The sequence below is a fragment of the Prunus dulcis genome, unplaced genomic scaffold, assembly GCF_902201215.1.
Source record: "Prunus dulcis unplaced genomic scaffold, ALMONDv2, whole genome shotgun sequence".
Classification (NCBI taxonomy): Eukaryota; Viridiplantae; Streptophyta; class Magnoliopsida; order Rosales; family Rosaceae; genus Prunus; species Prunus dulcis.
In genome coordinates, this window is record NW_023010370.1 from 1 (window position 1) to 19380 (window position 19380).

General features: G+C 38.6%; 4 protein-coding genes across 4 annotated transcripts; 1 reads left to right on the forward strand and 3 right to left on the reverse strand.

The window, feature by feature from the left end:
* Positions 1–141: 141 nt before the first annotated feature.
* On the reverse strand, positions 142–1633 carry LOC117613523 (transcription termination factor MTERF15, mitochondrial-like). Its single transcript, XM_034342137.1, has one exon. It carries the CDS (start codon positions 1396–1398, stop codon positions 199–201), a length of 1200 nt encoding a protein of 399 aa, XP_034198028.1. The 5' UTR covers positions 1399–1633; the 3' UTR covers positions 142–198.
* A 138-nt stretch (positions 1634–1771) lies between these two features.
* On the reverse strand, positions 1772–7300 carry LOC117613522 (spermatogenesis-associated protein 20-like). Its single transcript, XM_034342136.1, has 15 exons — positions 6849–7300; positions 6667–6739; positions 6532–6553; positions 6348–6426; positions 6137–6169; positions 5511–5659; positions 5245–5401; positions 4661–4901; positions 4205–4446; positions 3764–4027; positions 3547–3657; positions 2957–3181; positions 2666–2869; positions 2398–2574; positions 1772–2282 (listed from the first exon to the last, which is right to left on the reverse strand). Exons 1-15 carry the CDS (start codon positions 7206–7208, stop codon positions 2079–2081), a joined length of 2541 nt encoding a protein of 846 aa, XP_034198027.1. The 5' UTR covers positions 7209–7300; the 3' UTR covers positions 1772–2078.
* A 531-nt stretch (positions 7301–7831) lies between these two features.
* On the reverse strand, positions 7832–12297 carry LOC117613524 (peptide chain release factor APG3, chloroplastic-like). The gene is made up of 15 exons (XM_034342138.1): positions 12083–12297; positions 11877–11933; positions 11267–11347; positions 11097–11154; positions 10889–10992; positions 10662–10713; positions 10312–10361; positions 9923–9988; positions 9680–9844; positions 9506–9578; positions 9264–9396; positions 9017–9074; positions 8793–8840; positions 8349–8432; positions 7832–8193 (listed from the first exon to the last, which is right to left on the reverse strand). Exons 1-15 carry the CDS (start codon positions 12221–12223, stop codon positions 8122–8124), a joined length of 1242 nt encoding a protein of 413 aa, XP_034198029.1. The 5' UTR covers positions 12224–12297; the 3' UTR covers positions 7832–8121.
* A 3241-nt stretch (positions 12298–15538) lies between these two features.
* On the forward strand, positions 15539–19239 carry LOC117613525 (zinc finger CCCH domain-containing protein 32-like). Its single transcript, XM_034342140.1, has 7 exons — positions 15539–16022; positions 16176–16318; positions 16798–16860; positions 17014–17133; positions 17230–17520; positions 17595–17912; positions 18567–19239. Exons 1-7 carry the CDS (start codon positions 15941–15943, stop codon positions 18966–18968), a joined length of 1419 nt encoding a protein of 472 aa, XP_034198031.1. The 5' UTR covers positions 15539–15940; the 3' UTR covers positions 18969–19239.
* Positions 19240–19380: the final 141 nt, after the last annotated feature.

Below are 19380 nucleotides of genomic sequence, written 5' to 3' on the forward strand. Positions count from 1 at the left end.
TTTTCTTTCTAAGGTTTCATAAGGACTTTCATTATGTAGAACAAAATGGAAGTTTCACCATTTTACTTCGCCGTTGATGACAAGCTCAATGACAATGAAAAACTATAATTATAACACTAAAATCAAATTAGTTGTTAAAGAGAAACGCTAAATTTGTTTTCTTGATTGATGATGAATCTTGATTTGAAACTATTACAATCAATCATATATGTCGTGGATATCCACTTTCCCTTGGTACACATTGGACAACTGAGGTACTTGGTCGAGATATCTGATCACAAACCTCTCCAAGAAGGGCTTCTCCGCAGGACAAAGCACACTGGCCAAACTCAAATTTTCTTCAACCATCAATCCTTTCGAAAACAGAACTTTTACAACCGAACACCTTGGGATGATTCTCCTCTCCAAACTCAAACTCACGACCGTTGGATATTTTGCAATGCTTGCTGAGGGCCATCCCATCTTGTTTACCAAGAATTCCATTGTTTTCATGATCTTCTTCTCTGACTTGGTCATGCACAAAGGGTTCAATTTGAAAGCAGAGAGAATGTCATCCTCAGACCAACCCCACTTCCTATAAGCCTCTGAATTTCTGCTCCATATTGTCTTCTTCCCAGACAATACGCGTATGGCAGACACAAAGCTCGATTTCATTGGCTCAAATCCCAGTTCTTTGACCTCGCCCACAATCTCACTGAACAACTCATGCTTTTTCATCAAGATATTCGGAGAATGAGCTAGCAACAGAGCAATGCCAGAGGAGGGCATTCCCAATTCTCTCAACAGCTCAATATTGGGCACGACGTTCTTGGATAGATTTTCCAGGAAAATCCATGGCTTGTTCTTCAAAACCTTCATGACCTTGTCCTCAGAGAGCAGCAAGCTCTTGAGATAGTTATAAGCGGGTATAATCTGGTTTTGCAAGCTTATCTTCAAAAGGGCCGGATCATAACTCAGAGTTCGGGCAAGATCCATCCTTGATATCCCTGTGGAGCAGAAAAACTCAAGCTTGGGCAGAAGGGTTTTCTCGGCATCGGCCATGAGAACTAGTGGGTGTCTCTTTACAAGCTTTGAGATGTCGGCGTTGGAGAATTCATGGTTTCTCAAAAGGGCCAGAACGGCGTCTGCTTTCTCTAAAGATCGCAGCTTTACCTTCTGGGCTACTTGAATGGCTGATTCCGGCGACAACCCACATGAGTTTACGAGGTAAGAGACTGTATAATCATCTTGCTCTGCTGAGATTTTGGTCGTGACGGGTCTGCAGAATGATAGATTTTGAAGAGGAAAGTGTGAATCTGCTACGGCAAACCTTTCGACTGCGAGCAGGTTTTTGCAAGATAAACAAGAGAATATTGGGTGTGCGGATCTGAGGCTCTTGAGAATGCAGAGCGCTGCCATGCTTTGGATGAATTGATGAATGAAGATGATCGATTTTGATGTTTTATTCAAGTCACTCTCTAGGGTTTCGTCGTTATCAAACTGAAAGCTATCGGTAGAGCATTAGGCATAAGCTGGGCGCTTTTGCGAGGCCCAGAAGGACAGGTCACAGGTTAAGCCTTCTCCTACAATGTTAGACACGAAAACTAGTTTTAAGACAAATTTCTTTTAATTCTAATATATTTTTAGAGTTCCTGCATTATCACTTATACCAAAGTAAGTAAAAAACAAGCAAATCCTTGACTTAACAGGCAAGATAAAAGCTCTGCTTAAGTATTAATGTGGTAGTCCGATGAGCATTGCAACTTTTTTTCCTTTCTTTGATAAATAGAGCTAAGAAAATTTTGCATTTTACACAACTTATTCTATAAACTTCAACTTTCCTCCTCACCTATTCACAATCACAATATTCAACCGTGACCACAGACCAACAAAACCAAAAGATAAAAAAATAAATAAGTTCAAACACCATCTTGGATCTTCCTTCCACGCCCTACACACCCACACCCATTAGTATCGAGCAACATGACAGAATCTGTCTCGACTACATATGAACATACTACTGCACTGTCCCAAATGGGACGAAAGTCATGCTAAATACATTAAAAGTATCCTTCGTTGATATCCTACTCCAATTACATTCATGCAGATGAGGATGATTGCTGGGAGAGCAAAGCCACGAGGGATCTGGGGTCATTTACAGGAGCACTGCAAGCAAAGTTTTGGCACACAAGAGCAACCACTTTGTCGGCAGCAAAATGATTCTTTGCCATGAGGGCGATGTTGCTATTGTTGCCCTCCCAAAATTGCAACTCTTCGGAATTAGTTGGATCCATGTGAATAACCTGCCATTTGGTTGCATCATGAAAGTAATATTATTTTTGGAAATCGCAAGAGACTTGGATACAAGAGTATGAAAAGATGAACTTGTGAATTCAGACATAAAAACCCCAAACTCACTGTTTTGTTGATGTCATATGATGCATGAGCAGCGGCAAGCATGTTCTCAAACTCTACAGAATGCTTATGGCCAACCAAGACAACTTGCTTTCGGGAAGGAACAGTGAGCATGTCTGCTGCACAACACATTAAAGGTACCGCCATAGCCATGTCTTTTAATCTTGTCTCGAAAACTGCCTGATGAAGCAGAGAATAAGCAAGTGAGCAGCAGATGAGACATTCCCCAGATAACTTATAAAAACTTAATTTTTGGTTAAGCAACTCGAACCAGAACATGCTCTGCATCCCTCCTGTAATGATCAGACCTGTTGCCAGCTACCATGGATGCCAATCTTACAAGATTGATCACAGAAACTGAGTTTCCAGAGGGCTCTGCCCCATCATGATCTTCCTTCACACGAAGGAGAATATTGGGGTCTTCTCCTGGTGTATTAAAATATCCACCTCCCTCTCTATCAAGAAATAATTCATCCTGGAAAAATCTCAAGTAAACTAGCATCAAAACAAAGAACAAAGTGGAAAGCTACACAACTTGGAAATGGCAGATATCAGTTCTTGCCTGGGTGTCTTGCAGCTCAGTTGCCCAAACTAGCCAGTTGGTTTGACCACCAAATTCGTAAAGATCCAACAACCCCGAAATAAGAAATGCATAATCATCTAGAAACCCAGGCGCTTTAGATGGGCCATTCCTAAAGCTGTGTTGTAGTTGATGTGTTTGCTCATTGTAAAGGTGTCTCCTGATAAAAGATGCAGCCCTGTCTGCAACTTGAATGTACTCCTTTGGCTGATAATTTTGGATGTAATAAATCACAATGGTCAGTAAAATATGAATAATGGAAATTAATTAATAAATTGTATGTGCCACATACAACATTGTCACCTCCTGTGTCAAATCATTAAACCGAACAGCTGCCTATCCGATGAACAAACGGTTATGAGTACAAGACCACTCAATCCACTATGGTATTAAAGCTTTCAGAGCACAAGCCTATTCGTGGAGGAATTTAAAATGTCTCCCACAGTCAACATGACAGCCACAACTACAGAACCTTCTCCTCCACAACTCAAGCTACTTGGAAAAGGATAAGAAAAAACAGTACACAAATCGTAAGCTACCCACAGATGAACTCAAAGATGGTATAAACTTACATCAGAGCCGACAACAGGAAAGTTGAATTTGATCCCCTCAGGTTCATTCTTGAGAATTTTAGAAGCCCTTGCAAAAGCTGAGATAGCCAGTCCATTCCATGAAACAATTACCTAGAAGGAACCTAATCTATCAAATTGTGCTTGAAATAAGAGAAAAACCAAAACTGTATGAGGTTGTTTCTTCCATAATCTTATTCATTGTGTAAAGAGAGAACACCTTATCATCCAAATGTGGTCTTGGTCGAGTACACCTTACTTCAAAAAGCTTTTGCCTGCTCTGGCCCAGAATATCAAGGTATTTCTCAACAGGTATTGCAAATTTTGATGCCATTTCAGAAGAGTCTTTTCTCTCAATGAATACATTTTTTCCCTTGAATTCATTGTGAGGATCACTCATTGCAGAAAGGTCGCAGTTCCCTGAAGGTTTTATATAATAGTGGCTCTTAAAAAGAGTTGCATCCTTTCCTAGAATGTCTTCAACCTAGTGGAAATAACCAGTTTAACATTAGGGGAGACAAAGAATAGAGTAACTAATGACCATAAAATGTTGCTGATATCTGATACTTAGTGTTCTCTACTTCAAGATCTACAGGGAACTTGAAAAATTAGAATTAACACCAATCAAATGAGTCAATTTAAGGTTGAGACACTGAGAAACCTCTTGACTAGTCCAAACATAGAAGGCTCCTTCCTTTTTTCTTGTCGCACCTTCAGATTCAGCACTGTCAGCATCTTCTGCTGAATATATTTCACCTTCCGGTCCAATCATCTCTCTCCGTAGATAATCAAGAATATCCCGAGCAATATATGAATAGAAGACATCTTTGGTAATAGAAAAGGCATCTAAATAAACATTGGCAAGCTGCCCCTGATCATACAGCATCTTCTCAAAGTGGGGGACTGCAATAAAACACTACTGCTTCAACAATTTGTTGCAGAAACAACCAAGAAAAAGAAAGAGGAGAGGAGTTGGGGCCGGCGCATGGTAGCTATAAAGTGTATAATGGTATAAGACATAGGCATTTGACTGAATAAACAGTTCACTATATGAGGACATCTTATCAGTTAATAAACACCGACTATTGACAGAAAAGACTTCTTAAGAAAAACTGACCATGCCAGCACTCATCAACGCTATATCTGTGGAAGCCACCTCCAATATGATCGTGGACACCCCCTCTTGCCATGCATTGCAAGGTAAAGAAAACCATTTCCCGACCTTCTTTTGCCTCACCTAACTTTCCAGCTTCCTCTAACTTTTTTGAGTAATAAAGCATGAGCTGAACCTCAACTGGTCTAGGAAACTTTGGGGCAGATCCAAACCCACCAAACTTTGAATCATAGCTTCCAGAAAGCTATAAACACATTGAAGCAGGAGGATCAGGATAAACAAATATATATCTCGATCAAGCATCAACAGCCACAAACCAATGCAAATACATAATAGCTATGTTCTCTTGCAACTAGAGAACCAGCAATGTTTGAGTTATGTTTTGACCCCAAATTTTCAATGCATGCTTCTATTCTGAAAAGTAGTGACGTTTTTTTTTTCTCCTTCTGGAATGACCTTATTTAAAAGAAAAAATAAAGGAAGGAGGGAGGGTTAGCAGACTGTTTACTCGCAACACAAAAAACTCAAAAGTAGGTATACCATGGACGAGATAAACATAGGAAAGTTCCCAATGTAAAGATACATACTTGCTCAGCACATAGACGCAATGCATGTTGTGGAAGCCCATCCGGCAACTTATTAGAACTCGCACTTGCTGACAATGCTTCTGATAGCTGTTCAATTGCAAATGCTCCACTTTTAACAAGCATATCCCTCTTACTATCCCAAGCTTCTTTCACCTTTCTGAAACAGAAGATACAATAAAATGAGAGTGGAGGCCAAAATAAACAATAGCAATAAGTGTGCAGGTAACATGCAGAGTCCAACTCAACAGAGACCACCGTCTCCTCACCTAAGAATAGTCTTAAATCCTGGTCTTCCAAACTTATCATCTGGGGGAAAGTAAGTTCCACCCATCAAAGGTTTCAAATCAGGTGAAAGAAAGACACTCAGCGGCCAACCTCCACCACCATACAGAGCCTGTACATAGGTCATGTATACCTGTAAGAATGAAGAAAACAACAAAGAAAGAGTTCTTAGCACATCATGATACCAGTATAACTGGTGAAAATTTATTGTTCTATTTTTAAAAAAGTACTTATTTCCAAACTAGAAACACTGATGCCAAAAATGTATGCGCTGGATTCAAATGCATACTCAACATTTTTTTCTTCTTCTTTAGATTTGGGATAGGAAAGATTTCAACCCAAAACAAAGTCTAGCCCAATGTATTACCTTAATAAAACATCTCTACCTGTAAGTAAATACAGGATTCAGAAGCGCTTTACTAAGGTACTAAACCTCACAGAGGTCACCTTCAATATAGTTGAACAAATAGCATAACAACTTGAGACATAAAGAAACTAAAAGTGAAAAGACGGCAGGTCATATGTTAGACAGCTTTGGAAAGCCTGGCTAATAACTTTTCTTCGAAGTAACGATGGTAACTTCAAAGGTTTATTACTTTGTACCATTCACCTTATCTACATCTGGTCTTTCCTCCCGATCCACCTGCAGTATTGATACGTTAGATAAATTTAACACAGAATGACAAAACCAAAAATAAGGTTTTAAAAAAATGTTCATTTTTTTCTTTCCGAAAACTGATATAACTAAAATATTAGAAAGAGGAAATTGAACTCACGAACTACAGAACGTACATCCTGTGAGGCTAACAAATTAGACTCACCTTGATACTAACAAACCAATCATTCAGCAATTTGGCAACCCCTTCATCCTCAAAAGACTCGACCTCCATAACATGGCACCTTATTGACAGTTAAACACCAACTAGTTAGTTCATCTCATTCAATTATCACCTTGATATTAACCAGTAGATTAATCAACCTTCAAGATTGGATGAGAAATCTCACCAATGACATGTGCTGTATCCGACTTTGCATATACAATCAACGCATTTGCAATGAGCAATCGATCATATGAATCACATATCAGTTGACTACCAAAGAAAACAAAACATGGGTAGTTTAACGCTAGAATAAAATTACTTGATACGAAGATGGGCACATCTCTCTTCCGAGCTTCGGCGAAAGCTTCTTCACCCCATGGATACCAATCAACCTAGTTAAAGTAGTCAACTTGCCCCAGTCAGGTCACAGAGCAAATCAAGAAAAAACTAAAATTAACTAAAGCGAGGCGATTCAGAGAGAATTGAGAATCAAACACACACCGGGTTGTGGGCATGTTGAAGAAGATACGGACTGTGCTCAGCAGCGAGGCGGTTGGTGTGCTTGTGAGACTGCGAAGCTGGGTTGGAAGTCTGTTCAGCCATGGCGAGAAGCTTGGAAGCGTAAACGGGTCGACGGAAAATGAGGGAGGAAAGTGCGGGAAAATGGGCAGGGGAAATATGTTGGGTTGTTGTTGAGGAAGGCAATAGTTTGGTTGGGTGAGAGAGGAAGCGATGGAGAGAGGAAGAGAAGGCAAGCCTTTTCAGCATAGAATTGTGAAGAAGCAGAGAAGAAGAAGAGAAGCTTGGCGGTGGGGATGATGACGGTTTAAAAAGAGGAATTGCTGAAGGTGGTGGTGCCATGTGTGGAGAGAGGTGAGGAGGAGGCAGAGAGGGCCATGTGGAGCTTGGGCTTGTTTGACGGGTGGAGCATAGCAGAGTTAACTGTTGCACGAATGAACTGGTGGCCCAGCTTTCATGCCTCTGGATTGTGGTAAGTGGAAGTGGTAACTAATATTAGTAACACTTAATTATGTTTTTTATTTATTTACAACAGACTAATACCCTCACAAAGCTATACCATTGCGACAAATATATATTATCAATCGAATCAGAGACATACTCCAAAGACAAATACCACTAATTAGTCAGTTAATTTTGTTCACTACGCTTAATCCACCCTCAATTATATCTCAAAAGAAGACAAAATATATATACACAAAAAACCACCGGTTATTGCAATTTCCACGTCAGCATGATGACCCATTCAGGATTCTACGTGGGCGCTACCTCCAGACAATCCCGCGACACGAGTTCACCTGAGCAACAAGAGAAGTGAAAACAAGAATTGGGCCCATCCAGCAGGAGGGCATGGAAGGAACTTCGGTTCGTAAAGGCTTGGGCCATACGCAAACCCAGTTGTTTACCTGGATTATTTTCTAAGATTAATGACCCAAATAAGCAATTTGATCTTGCAGCTAAAAAAGTTTTTGCAATGTCAACTCTGTCCTGGAATTAATCCAATGTGAAAATTAAAAACATGGAAATTTGATCTGTACATATAAGCTCTGGATATAACGGAATACAAAAATTCCAGATTCAAATTGGACCTCAGCTATTTAACCTCTGTCAACAAGAAATTTAAAAAAATAAAAAAAATGTGCCTGTCCAGGATAATCATATAGGAGGACTGCCCCATTTTGAACAAATTTTTTTTTCCAGCAAAGATTTCCTGATTATCCAGTCCGGCGGTATAGATATCACAGAAGGCTACAAATTAGCCAGCTGGAGCTCCTACAGATTCAGCGAGTTCTTCCAGGAGTTCCTGCTGTTCCAGGGAAGTACAAGCCTGCAGGAAAGTGGGTAATGGCAAACGTATTGTTACAAAACCAGCATAAAATCCATGCCTATAATAACACTTACTAAGAAAAGGGCATGTCTTTTGACCAAAAAAAGAAAAAAGAAAAGGGCATGTCTTAGAAGAGGATGTTGTGGAAACCAAACCTGAACTGCGTTCTCTATATCACCACCAAGAAAAGAGGTGAGCTCATAGTTCGTCTTTAACCGGTGGTCAGTCACTCTATTGTCCTAATTCAATAAACAAAAAGAGTCGCTAACTTTCAGAAACATAACCCAATCTGACGAAAGAACAAAATGAAAACATGCAAGTAATCTCACAGACAAAATTGTTGGACACTAGTATCAGATTGGTTAGCATAAGTGCTAATAGCTATAAATACATATTGGGCCCTCTACACCTAAGAGCTAAAGCTCTTGAATTGAATGGTTCAATGAAAATCGCAATTCCTTAAGCAGCACCCTAGCCAGTCAAATTTAAATATCACACTATCAATCGTTAATCAACCTCGCTTGGAAACTTCCAAGGTGAAAATTTTGAAAACTATGGCATGAATATATAACCAAACTAAACTCCAATTTTTTCAGTACCTTAAAGTTGTATGTCCGAATCTTTTCTGCACGAGAACCAGTACCAACCTGCATTTTAGAAATATAAACATCACATAGTTTAGTCCAGTGCCTAAAACCATAATCTAGAGCTCCCATGTCCATACCCTAATCTCAAAGAATAGCATACATGTGATGGCAAATATTCACACCAGAGATATTGCAATCTCACATGCCTCTTAATTATTCTATAAGTTAAAAGATACCTGTGATTTCCGTTGATTCCTAATCAACTCTTGCTGCTCTCTCAATTTTATCTTATACCTGCAACAATGTCATTGATCATCATATGGACTGAAGAGCATTATGTGTAAACTGGCTGATTGCTTGCATCTCAGTGGCTGTAACAAAAATCTTATGCAAAAACCAAAACATTACATAAAAGGTAACAATAATATACCCATCAGACTACAAAATTGAGGACATCTAAAACATGGTGAAATCAGCACTCACAATTTTGCTCGCAGCAACTGAAAGGCACGATGCTTGTTCTGGAGTTGAGACCTTTCTTCACTACAAAAGATGCGGATGCCCGTTGGTTTATGGACAAGATCAACAGCTGTCTCCACCTTATTGACATTCTGCCCTGCATGATAATCACGCATGAGACTTAACTCACGCGGAATCCTGTTCCGAAGAGTGAGGCATGGAAAATTAAGTCAATTGAGAAAATTATATTATTTGCACATTAATACCTCCAGCACCCCCAGACCTTGCTGTTGTCAGTTCAATATCTTTTGGGTCAATAACCACCTCAACTTCATCCGCCTATATTAAGGAATTGAACAAGCACAAATAAGTCAAGAAACAGAAATGCTTGATCATAAAGATTCCACAAAAGATTACAGTGACAAGTAAATATAAGCTACCTCTGGCATGATTGCAACAGTTGCAGTGGAAGTATGCACACGACCCTGCGTTTCTGTTTGAGGAACACGTTGAACCCGGTGAACACCAGATTCATATTTTAATTTGCTGTATACACGTTTTCCTTTTATCTCCATCACATAGGTCTTGAATCCTCCTTTTTCAGCCTGAAAGAGTGCAAGAAATCTGTGTCAGTCATGTCAACAGCAACAGGATATACCTCTAAAAATGTCAATGAGACATACCTCTGAGCTTGAAACTGCGCTGTACCTCCAATTATTCCTCTCACTGTACTTCTCATACATACGAACCTTGATATGAAAAAACAGAAAAGAAAAAGAAAATGCAGAAGCATCAAGGTATGCTCAGACGCGACTTGAGAAGAAGGATTTCATACTGCAAGAAACATATTTTTGGCCAATGAGGCTTTTCATTTAAAAAGAAAACATGAAAAGAAAAGAAATATTGCACAGGCACATCAATAAGAGATACAAAAACATGGACTTTGTTTTGTAACCTAACCCATGAATATAGTATGAATTTTCTTTTTTTTTACTAATTTTTCTGTTGTATGCAACTCAAAAACAATGGGACATTCTTTACATTTTAAAGGACAAAATAAACATATACCTACAAGATCACCTGCCCAGATTCCAGCTTCATCACCACCAGTACCAGCCCTTACTGCAGCAAGGGAAAATACTGCTTTTTAGTCCTAATGAAATGCAAAGACAACCTCCAGCATTGCAAACAATTAGCAAAGCACTCAATAAAGATGATCTATGTCCACTGGGAACAATATATATGTGGGAGGAACAGTTTCGGTCAAAGCTAATCACTCATTCCACCTCCTCCGCATATATATTGTTCCAATGTTTGCATATCTCTTCCTAAAACGGAGAGAACATTTTACATTTTTAAAAATCATGTCGTCCGCAAGCAATCAAATATAACAATTTATTTAAAGGGCAAGTATGAGATTACCTTCAAGCATTATATTTCTTGCATCAAGAGGGTCACTAGGAAGGAGTAGCATCTGTTAGCATAAAATGGAATGTTATCCCAATGGATATTTCAGAATATGGCAAAGGAAAAACATTACATACGAGAAACAACAATCATAGATCAAAGTAGTCAAGAATACCAATTTGCTATCAAAAGAACCCGAGAATATAAATAAATAAATAACTCCATTATGCAGGTAAAAGTACCTTGAGCTTCCCTTCCAGTTCTTTGATTTGATTGGATAAAGATTCAATTTCATAAGATATCATCTCTGCCATATCCTCATCATTGCCAGCATCTTTTGCTAAAGCTGATATATCGATTAAGGGGGGGAAAAATCAGAATGAATGCTAGTGAATACCTCCAGAATTTTCAAAAGAAATGTTTTACATAGGCATACAAGTTAGAGTAAACCTTTTGTCTCTTGTAACTGCTTCTCGCAGTCTTTGTAATTCTTATAGATTGTCACAACCTGACCAAAGAAAACAAAGGCAAAATATTCTCAGTGAAAACCTGAAATGAAATTCAAGAAGAACATACGAGTAAAACCTGGCATGAGAATTAGCAAAGATAAACTGCATCACCTCGTCGAGCTCAGCCACGGACTGTGCCAGCTTCTGGTATTCACTAGGATTTGACACGACATCTGGATCAGCCAGCTTAACCTGCAATTTTATTTTATTTCATTTTATTAAGTACACTCAAATGTAGAGAAAACAACAGCAATAACTAACCGTGCAGCAGCATAGTACAATACTCTGTACTGAAAAACCAATTAAACCCAATTTATGCTGGTCTTTCTTAATCCTTTGTTTGATGGCATGGTCCAGAAATGCCGTAATGGTACTAGGTCTTAGATTTAAATCATTCGAGAGAAAGTCTGGAGTTATCGCCTATTGCATAAAAAAAGGGGGGAGGAGGAACCATAAAATTTTGAGTCAAAGTTTCATGCCAGAGTTCCCTGAAATGGCCCTTCAATTGCAATCACTGCCATAAAAAATTTAATGACCAAAATGCCATATTCCCAACCTTCCCAAACCATTCAAATTCTCCACCAGACAAATCCATAAACCCCTGCCTAAAACCCTAACCCATATACTTAGATAGTAATTCAAAAGCTCACAAACACACACAGAGAAGGAGAATACTTGATAAACCAAAACATTATAATTTATATTAGTGTGAGAATCATACCGATAACTCTTTCCACGTCTTCTCGGCAGAATCCAGCTTTGTAATCAAATAGGGCTCCTACAATTTCACAAAACAACACAAGAAAGTGAGTCCTACAGCATCTGTTTGTTTCTCGGGAAAACTATTTCCATCACTAAATAAATACAATTACAGAAAGGAAGTTAAAAACAGTGAATTATTTTATTATTATTTTGTGATGTACGAACCGCCATGCAAATGAGTCTAGGAGCTCTTGGAAGAGGTTTATTAAAGGCCAGGGAACTCCGCGAATGGTCGTGGAAACGGTGTCGTAATGGAAATGCAAGTAATCGAGCGGGTGTGGTGGAGCTCGTACTCATTGCAGCCATGGAAGTAGGAGGACAGGGAAAAGGCGCGCTCCAGTCGAAGTGGTAGGAAAAGAAAATTGGTTTGGTTTTTTCAAGTTATGGATGGGGTAACCGCGAAGGAACGAACACTTGGTTTTTGGAAAAGATAAAGTTCCCTTTACAAGTCATGTTTGGTTACTGGGATATCCTATCCAAATCGCGGAATAAGGTTGTTATTGGAAGCAACTACAACAAGCTTCTTTGGTGGAAACAAAAAAGGGATATTCATCGAAATGTCACCTTAACTTATATCTTAGTTTTAATTTGTTACATAAAAAAAAAATTAAGTGAAATGTCACCTGAGTTTTTCAAAATCCATGATTTGTCACCTGACTTTAACATCATCCAATTTTCCAACTATTTTCAAGAGTATTTTAAAAATGGAAAAATTATTATAAAAATTTTTTGAAAAGACCCTTGAAAATTATAAAAATGATATATCTTTTCACATTTAACCCCCAGCCATTTTTGCATTTAAGCTTTATTTTTTTAATAATAATTTTTTTCATTTTTAAAATATCCTTGAAAATGAAAAGACTAAAATACCCTTAAAAGTAAATGAAAAATTGGAGGTGACAAATCATGAATTTTGAAAATTCAGGTGACATTTCACTTAAATTTTTTTTTTTTTTTCAGGTGACAAATTGAAACTAATGTATAAGTTCATGTGACATTTCAACAAATATCCCAACAAAAAATTGGCAATAGGAGATTGTTGTTAATTTGCTACTTCTGATTAGGGGTGGGCGCGGTCCGGTTCTCACATCAAATCGGAATCGAAACAGGTACTATTTAATTGGTCTGGTTCGATCCAGTTTAGGCAAAAAAAATTCAAAAATCGGGCAATTCGGTTATGACCGATTCTGGTTTTGAACAGGATTTTTTTTAATATAAAAATTTATAATAAATAACTTATTTTTTTGGCTTAAAAATTAACAAATAATCCAATTCATACATTTATAAATTTTTTGAAGTTGAACTTAGAAAAATAGTGATTATAAAATTTAAAATATGGCATTAGATTTAAAAAAATGTGTAAAAATAAAAATATATATATGACCGATCCGGTTCGGTCAGGTCCGGTGCGGTGGGGTGTAAAACCGAAATCATAATCGGTTGGAATCGGTTCGGTCTGATTTCGGTCCGATTTGTTGACGTTTTTGGTCAACCGATTTTTTTTCACCGGTTCGGTTCGGTGTTCCGATTTTTCGATCCCGATGCCCACCCCTACTTTTGATCACATGCTAAAATACAATTCTCTCATATAAATTAGAGGCATACGATAAGGTGCTTGTACCTAGTTAAGTTAAGAGCATTTGCATTCTAGTTTGATTCCTCATTCTCCCAATATCATTTATATTTAAATAATAATAAAACTATAGTAAGTAAACAATGTTTAATAATTTATTAACTTCTCACTCCCAAACCTTAGCCCCCTCCCTCCCCAAAAATCCTTTTAGAGTCGTTTTCACTTTAATGGAGGAGGAAGTCGCTATTCTTCCTCCCCTCTATTCTCTTCTCTTCCTCCATCTCTTCTCCCCTCATTTTCAGAGACAAAAGGTTTTCCATGTTTATCTTCGTTTTGTTATGATTTTTCTGCAACCATCATAGGCAGCTGTGTCTCTGCGTCGGATCTCTACCACCATCTTTTTTGCAGTTTCTTTATGTTCATAATAAGTCACAGAGACTATTTGGGTTCTTTGTGTAGTTTTTACCTTTCCTTTTGTGAGAGCTTTCTACCTCTCTTTTGTGAGAGCTTTTTATCTCTCCTTTGTGATAGTTTTATTTGTATTGTTATGATTTGGTTTTTTCAAGTTTTTATTTATTTATTTTTTAATTCTGAGTTTGCAATCTTAGTTGAGATGCCTATGTCAGAGTGTATTCGATCATGCGTGATCGTTAGTGTAGGCGAACTAAATTGTCTTAATTTTGATGTTAGACCGCTCCGTTATTGTAATGACCTTTTTTGTGGCTAGTTTGCATTGACTATTTGTGACTAATGACTTTTTTTGTCGAATTATGAATGCAATCATAGAATTTCTATATATAAACAAACAATGTTTCAAAACAATGACTACGTCGTCCATGTCGCTTTGTTATTTCTTTTTTATATACATTATTTAATAATATTTATGTAGTTATGGGTACGTAAGCGTCATAACTACATAGTAGACAATATGCTAACATCCAAACGGTCTTCAACCAACAAGATAAATAAGGTCTATCACTTCTAAAGTAAGAAGAAAGGGTATAAAAGCAAATTGTTGATAAACTGAGGCCTTTACTAAAGAAAAGTACATATCTCGTATTAATGCGCGTCGCACTTCTTCTTCAATGACTCGGCTTGGCTTGATATACGAATCGGTAGCGCATAGCATTATGTAAAGTTGCTTATATACGAGATTTATTTAATTCATTCACCGCCTACCTAAATTGAAGGAGAATATGATTCGTTTGATTAATGCAATGACTTTTCCTTAACTCCCTCTTTGCTTTTTTAACACATGATCATTTTTTCACCATACATGAATTTGACAATGTTGATTCAAAACAATTGATAGACACATAGCAAAGTTATAGTTGCCTATGTAAGCCATGAACAAATGTGCAAGGGTCATAATACATTGTAGCCTTTGATTCTTCATCAATAGAAGAGGAATAATTCAAATTTATAATATTTTTTTTAACATTAAGAAGAAAAATATCACGGAATGTATTATTTATTTATATCCTAACAAATAAGCTCATAAATTTTGGGTGTATAAATTTGGTAAGAACAGTTGTTGCAACTTGCAAGAATATAAGGCAATCAAAGCATTTTATAATTGAATGTGCACCGCCTTGACCAACAAAATAGGAGAACAAATGTGCACCGCAGCCCCCAATAATTTAGATGCGATCGATGCCGATGGAGCGAGCCGTTAATCTTGTCGTACATTCTTAAGCTAGATTTTAGCGCCGATTTGGTTTTTTTTGTAGAGAGAGAGCAACAACATTCATTAGTTGAGAATCTAAACTTCCGACCACACGCCGTACGGTACAACGCAAAACTCGTATTTTTGTCCGAGACCAGCTGAGTCGGAGTAAAAGTGGCTCCATTCGTGCACGGCTGGCTGAGAGACCAGCCAAAAAACAAGCCAATCAGAAGCCTCTCTCACTCCAATTACCGAAATGACAGTTTCGTCCACCACAACGAAGTCCCAATTTGTCACATCCCACGTCTGCACCACAAGGGCTGCTTCGTAATTAGGCCCAGCGTCGGTTCCAAAACGAAGCTTACTCTTTCCAGGTGTGCTTATTTTGGCCGGTACGGAAACACAGTCCAAGTGTTAAAAAAAAAAAAAAAAAGAAAGAAAGAAAAAAACCCAAAACAAAAAGAGGGAAAAAAAGAGAGAGAGAGAGAGAGAGTGTGTTTTTGTGTGTGACGCCAAAAAGGCCAATACCAGACCGTACGGATACGGTCTCTTTAGAGAGAGAGAGAGAGAGAGAGAGAAGAGAGAAAGCATTAAGCTCTTCTCCACTACTGTGAAACCGTCTCCGTTTTCTCTCCTCTTTGGTTTCACACCATCTCCATTCGATCGAGCTCTGTGATCATTCTAGAAGGGTTGTGAAGTTTTGTACAGCCTTCCTTTTTTACCCTTCCCATAGTCCCTACAGTTGCTGCAAGTGTACAGAGACCCCAGACGACACCGTTTTTTGATGGAGTTATACGGTCGAAACCCCGCCAGAAATGGGTCTAACCAAGAGTGGAGTCCGGGGGCCGGCGAGACTGGCCTCGAAGGTATTACTTTACTTGCGCTTCGCCTTTCCAATTTGCGTTCGTTTTGAGTTCGATTTGGGCAATTTGGTACCCTGGGTTTTCTAGGGTTTTGTATTGTTATGGTAATGTGGGGGTGTGATTGGGGTTTTGTTGTGATTTTTGATTGAATTGTAGAACAAATGTGGCAATTGGGGCTGACTAGCAGCGAATCGTACCCGGAGCGACCCGGCGTTCCCAACTGTGTCTACTACATGCGGACCGGGTTCTGTGGATACGGTATTCGGTGCCGTTACAACCATCCTCGTGATCGTGCTGCGGTAAATCCTTGTTCATTGTAAATTTGCATTGCTATCAGTTAATGAGCATTTTCGATACTGCTTTAATGTGGGTTTTGAATCTTGATATGTGAATGAGTCTTAAGCTTTCAGTGATAGGTGACTGCATCAGGAAATATAGGTTGTTTTGAATTTTCATAAGTTTGAGTGTTTTGGCGCTCATAGCTTGTTGTCCCTTTGCCCGAAACTAGATGATTGTTTGTTTGCTGAGAAAGATGGGGAAAAGAAAATGGGGACATTTTTGGAATGGCATGTTTATTGGGTTTTATACCCACTTAAGTACAGTCTATAATTGATGAAAATAGTATTTGTGTTTTGGGCTCAGTGGAGTGGGCGATTTTGCTTGAGCGACTAACAATAAAAACTCATTTTCTTTGCTTGGATTTTACCAATAACTGAATAGTCTTATTGGAGAATTTTGTTTTCTTTTATTTATGATTTTGGTTTGATGCTGCACATAGGTTGTGGCAGCTGTAAGAGCTACAGGGGACTACCCGGAGCGAGTGGGAGAACCTATATGTCAGGTATGCAGTTGTTTTTGTGATCTATTGTAATTTGTAGCATGAAATGCAATGTAGATCTGGAAACTTTGCTGCAATTTTGTTCTGCTGTTTATTTAATTATTTGAGCTTTGAACTTCAGTATGCAATTATGGCATTTGTTTGTTTAATGTGCAGTATTATTTAAAGACTGGGACCTGTAAATTTGGTGCGTCCTGCAAGTTCCACCATCCAAAACATGGAGGTGGATCCCTGAGCCGAGCTCCCCTGAATATTTATGGATTACCATTACGACCGGTTTGAATTTCCTCTCTCTGCCTCTCATCCCCATATGTGTGTGGAATTTTGAGAAACTTGTGGTATAAATTCCTTACAATTTGTGTTACATAACAGGGCGAGAATGAATGCTCCTACTATTTGAAAACGGGGCAATGCAAATTTGGCATAACCTGTAAATTCCATCACCCACAACCTGCTGGAACAACAATACCGGCTTCTGCACCTCAGTTTTATCCATCGGTGCAGTCTCCTTCTGTTCCTATGGCAGAGCAGTTTGGGGGGGCATCCACCGGTTTGAGGGTGCCTAGGCCTCCACTATTACCTGGTTCATATGTGCAAGGGGCTTATGGTCCTGTCTTGATTCCTCCAGGAGTTGTTCCGATTCAGGGTTGGAGTCCTTATTCGGTATGATAAAACATATTTAGGTTTGAAATATGATTCGAATTCATCTCTTTATGTAATTGGTTTACTTGGTGCAGGCACCTCTTAGCCCTGTACTGTCTCCCGGAGCCCAACCCACAATTGGAGCAACTTCTTTATATGGAGTGACACAGTTATCTTCTCCAACACATGGACTTGCAAGACCTTATACCTCCGTACCCTCTGCTGTTGGTCCTTCTAGCAGCAGCCCGAGTGAACAAGTTTTCCCAGAGAGGCCTGGCGAACCTGAATGCCAGTACTATCTGAAAACTGGGGACTGTAAATATGGACCATCTTGTAGGTATCATCATCCTCGGGATAGGGTCGTACCAAGGACAAATTGTCTCCTTAGTCCAATTGGTCTTCCCCTTCGTCCGGTATGCAAAGTTGTTTTCTGTTTATTCTTTTGAATCTTTAATGTTTTAAATTTCCACTATTGAAAGTTATTGAATACTTGCTGACTTGGTTATCCAGTTTTATATGCTCTTCTTACTCTTGTTTAAACAGTAAGTTTGTTGTAAAAGGTAGGTGTAACATTTAGAATCATACATAGTTGACTTCCTTTGTACAACCATATTCATACAATTGAGTAGCCGAGACAGGCTGTCTTGCTATGTGTTGTCTTTTTTTCTTCCTTAAAGTAGAATAGGTTATGTAAAAAGGTTTTGATTTTAGAGGGTTCTGCAGTTTTACTTAGGGGTGTTCGTTTTCCTTGTTCTCTTTAGCAGTCTTCTTTTATAAATGATGTATTTTGTACGGTAATCTTTGCAATTGTGTTCTGATGTAGTTTATGCTCATTTTTGGATTAATCTGATTGGTAATTGGTGTAATTTTAATGTAATATTCTTCTTTCATTAATTACCTTGTTTCAGATCTGTTCTTCCTTTTCATGCCTTTGCTTTTTTGATCCTCTAGGCTATTACTCATTCCTATTCAGATTTCTTTAATGTTGGTATACTGTGCTGAAAATGTTATTGTGATTTTGTTTCAGACTTTTTTATGTTTAATTCATTTCATAATGTGAAAAACAGGGAGTGCAACCTTGTACATTCTACCTGCAAAATGGTCACTGCAAGTTTGGATCTACGTGCAAGTTCGATCATCCAATAGGGACCATGAGGTACAATCCCTCAGCTTCATCTCTGGTTGATATGCCTGTTACTCCATACCCAGTTGGGTCTTTGCTGGCTACCCTGGCTCCTTCATCCTCGTCAACTGACCTTCGGCCGGAATTAATTTCAACTTCCAAAAAAGATACTTATTCAACTAGAGTGCCTTCTTCTGGGAACACCTCAAGCAGTTCAGTTGGATTGATTTTTTCTCAGAGTGGATCGGTTTCACTATCTGATGTGCAACACACCAGTCAGACTTCTGTCCCTTTAAGCAGTAGCAGAAGCACGAGACAAGGTGGTGAGGTTCGTCGTTCAAGTTAAACGAAATACCCAAAAGTGACTCTTTCATTATCTCCGGAGGGGTGCAGTTTCACCAACATCCTCGTTTTGTTTATATAGAAGTCAGTTAAGTAAATGTGTAATGGTCAATTGTGCAAAGGTTTCACATTTCTCAGTTATGGTCGGTCGTATCAACCAAATCTGTTTTTCCCACAGTAGTAGGACAGACGACAGACATTGTTGATGCTTGTGTCATCTATATACAGCAATCGATATAGATCCCAAATAAGCTGCAATGCTCAAATTCCTTCCATATCTACTTTTCATCTCTTTCAAGTAATTACCATTACCATTGCAAGCAAGCAATTTTCCCTTCCACTAAATGTGTCACCAGTTTCATCTCATGTACTGCACAGCAATTGTGTTGTTCAAATGAAAGGGAACCATCAAAGTC

Coding starts and splice junctions, on each gene's coding strand:
- LOC117613523 (XM_034342137.1), bottom strand. CDS start 1,398: ATGGCAGCGCTCTGCATTCTCAAGAGCCTCAGATCCGCACACCCAATA.
- LOC117613522 (XM_034342136.1), bottom strand. CDS start 7,208: ATGGCACCACCACCTTCAGCAATTCCTCTTTTTAAACCGTCATCATCC. Junction 5,402..5,510: donor GGATTTAAGACTATTCTTAG/GTGAGGAGACGG, acceptor CTTCTGTTTCAG/AAAGGTGAAAGAAGCTTGGG. Junction 2,870..2,956: donor CTGAGCTGCAAGACACCCAG/GCAAGAACTGAT, acceptor AGATTTTTCCAG/GATGAATTATTTCTTGATAG.
- LOC117613524 (XM_034342138.1), bottom strand. CDS start 12,223: ATGGCTGCAATGAGTACGAGCTCCACCACACCCGCTCGATTACTTGCA. Junction 10,362..10,661: donor AAGAAATATAATGCTTGAAG/GTAATCTCATAC, acceptor CCCTTGCTGCAG/TAAGGGCTGGTACTGGTGGT. Junction 8,194..8,348: donor ATATAGAGAACGCAGTTCAG/GTTTGGTTTCCA, acceptor ACTTTCCTGCAG/GCTTGTACTTCCCTGGAACA.
- LOC117613525 (XM_034342140.1), top strand. CDS start 15,941: ATGGAGTTATACGGTCGAAACCCCGCCAGAAATGGGTCTAACCAAGAG. Junction 16,023..16,175: donor CGGCGAGACTGGCCTCGAAG/GTATTACTTTAC, acceptor ATTGAATTGTAG/AACAAATGTGGCAATTGGGG. Junction 16,861..17,013: donor TGGGAGAACCTATATGTCAG/GTATGCAGTTGT, acceptor TTTAATGTGCAG/TATTATTTAAAGACTGGGAC.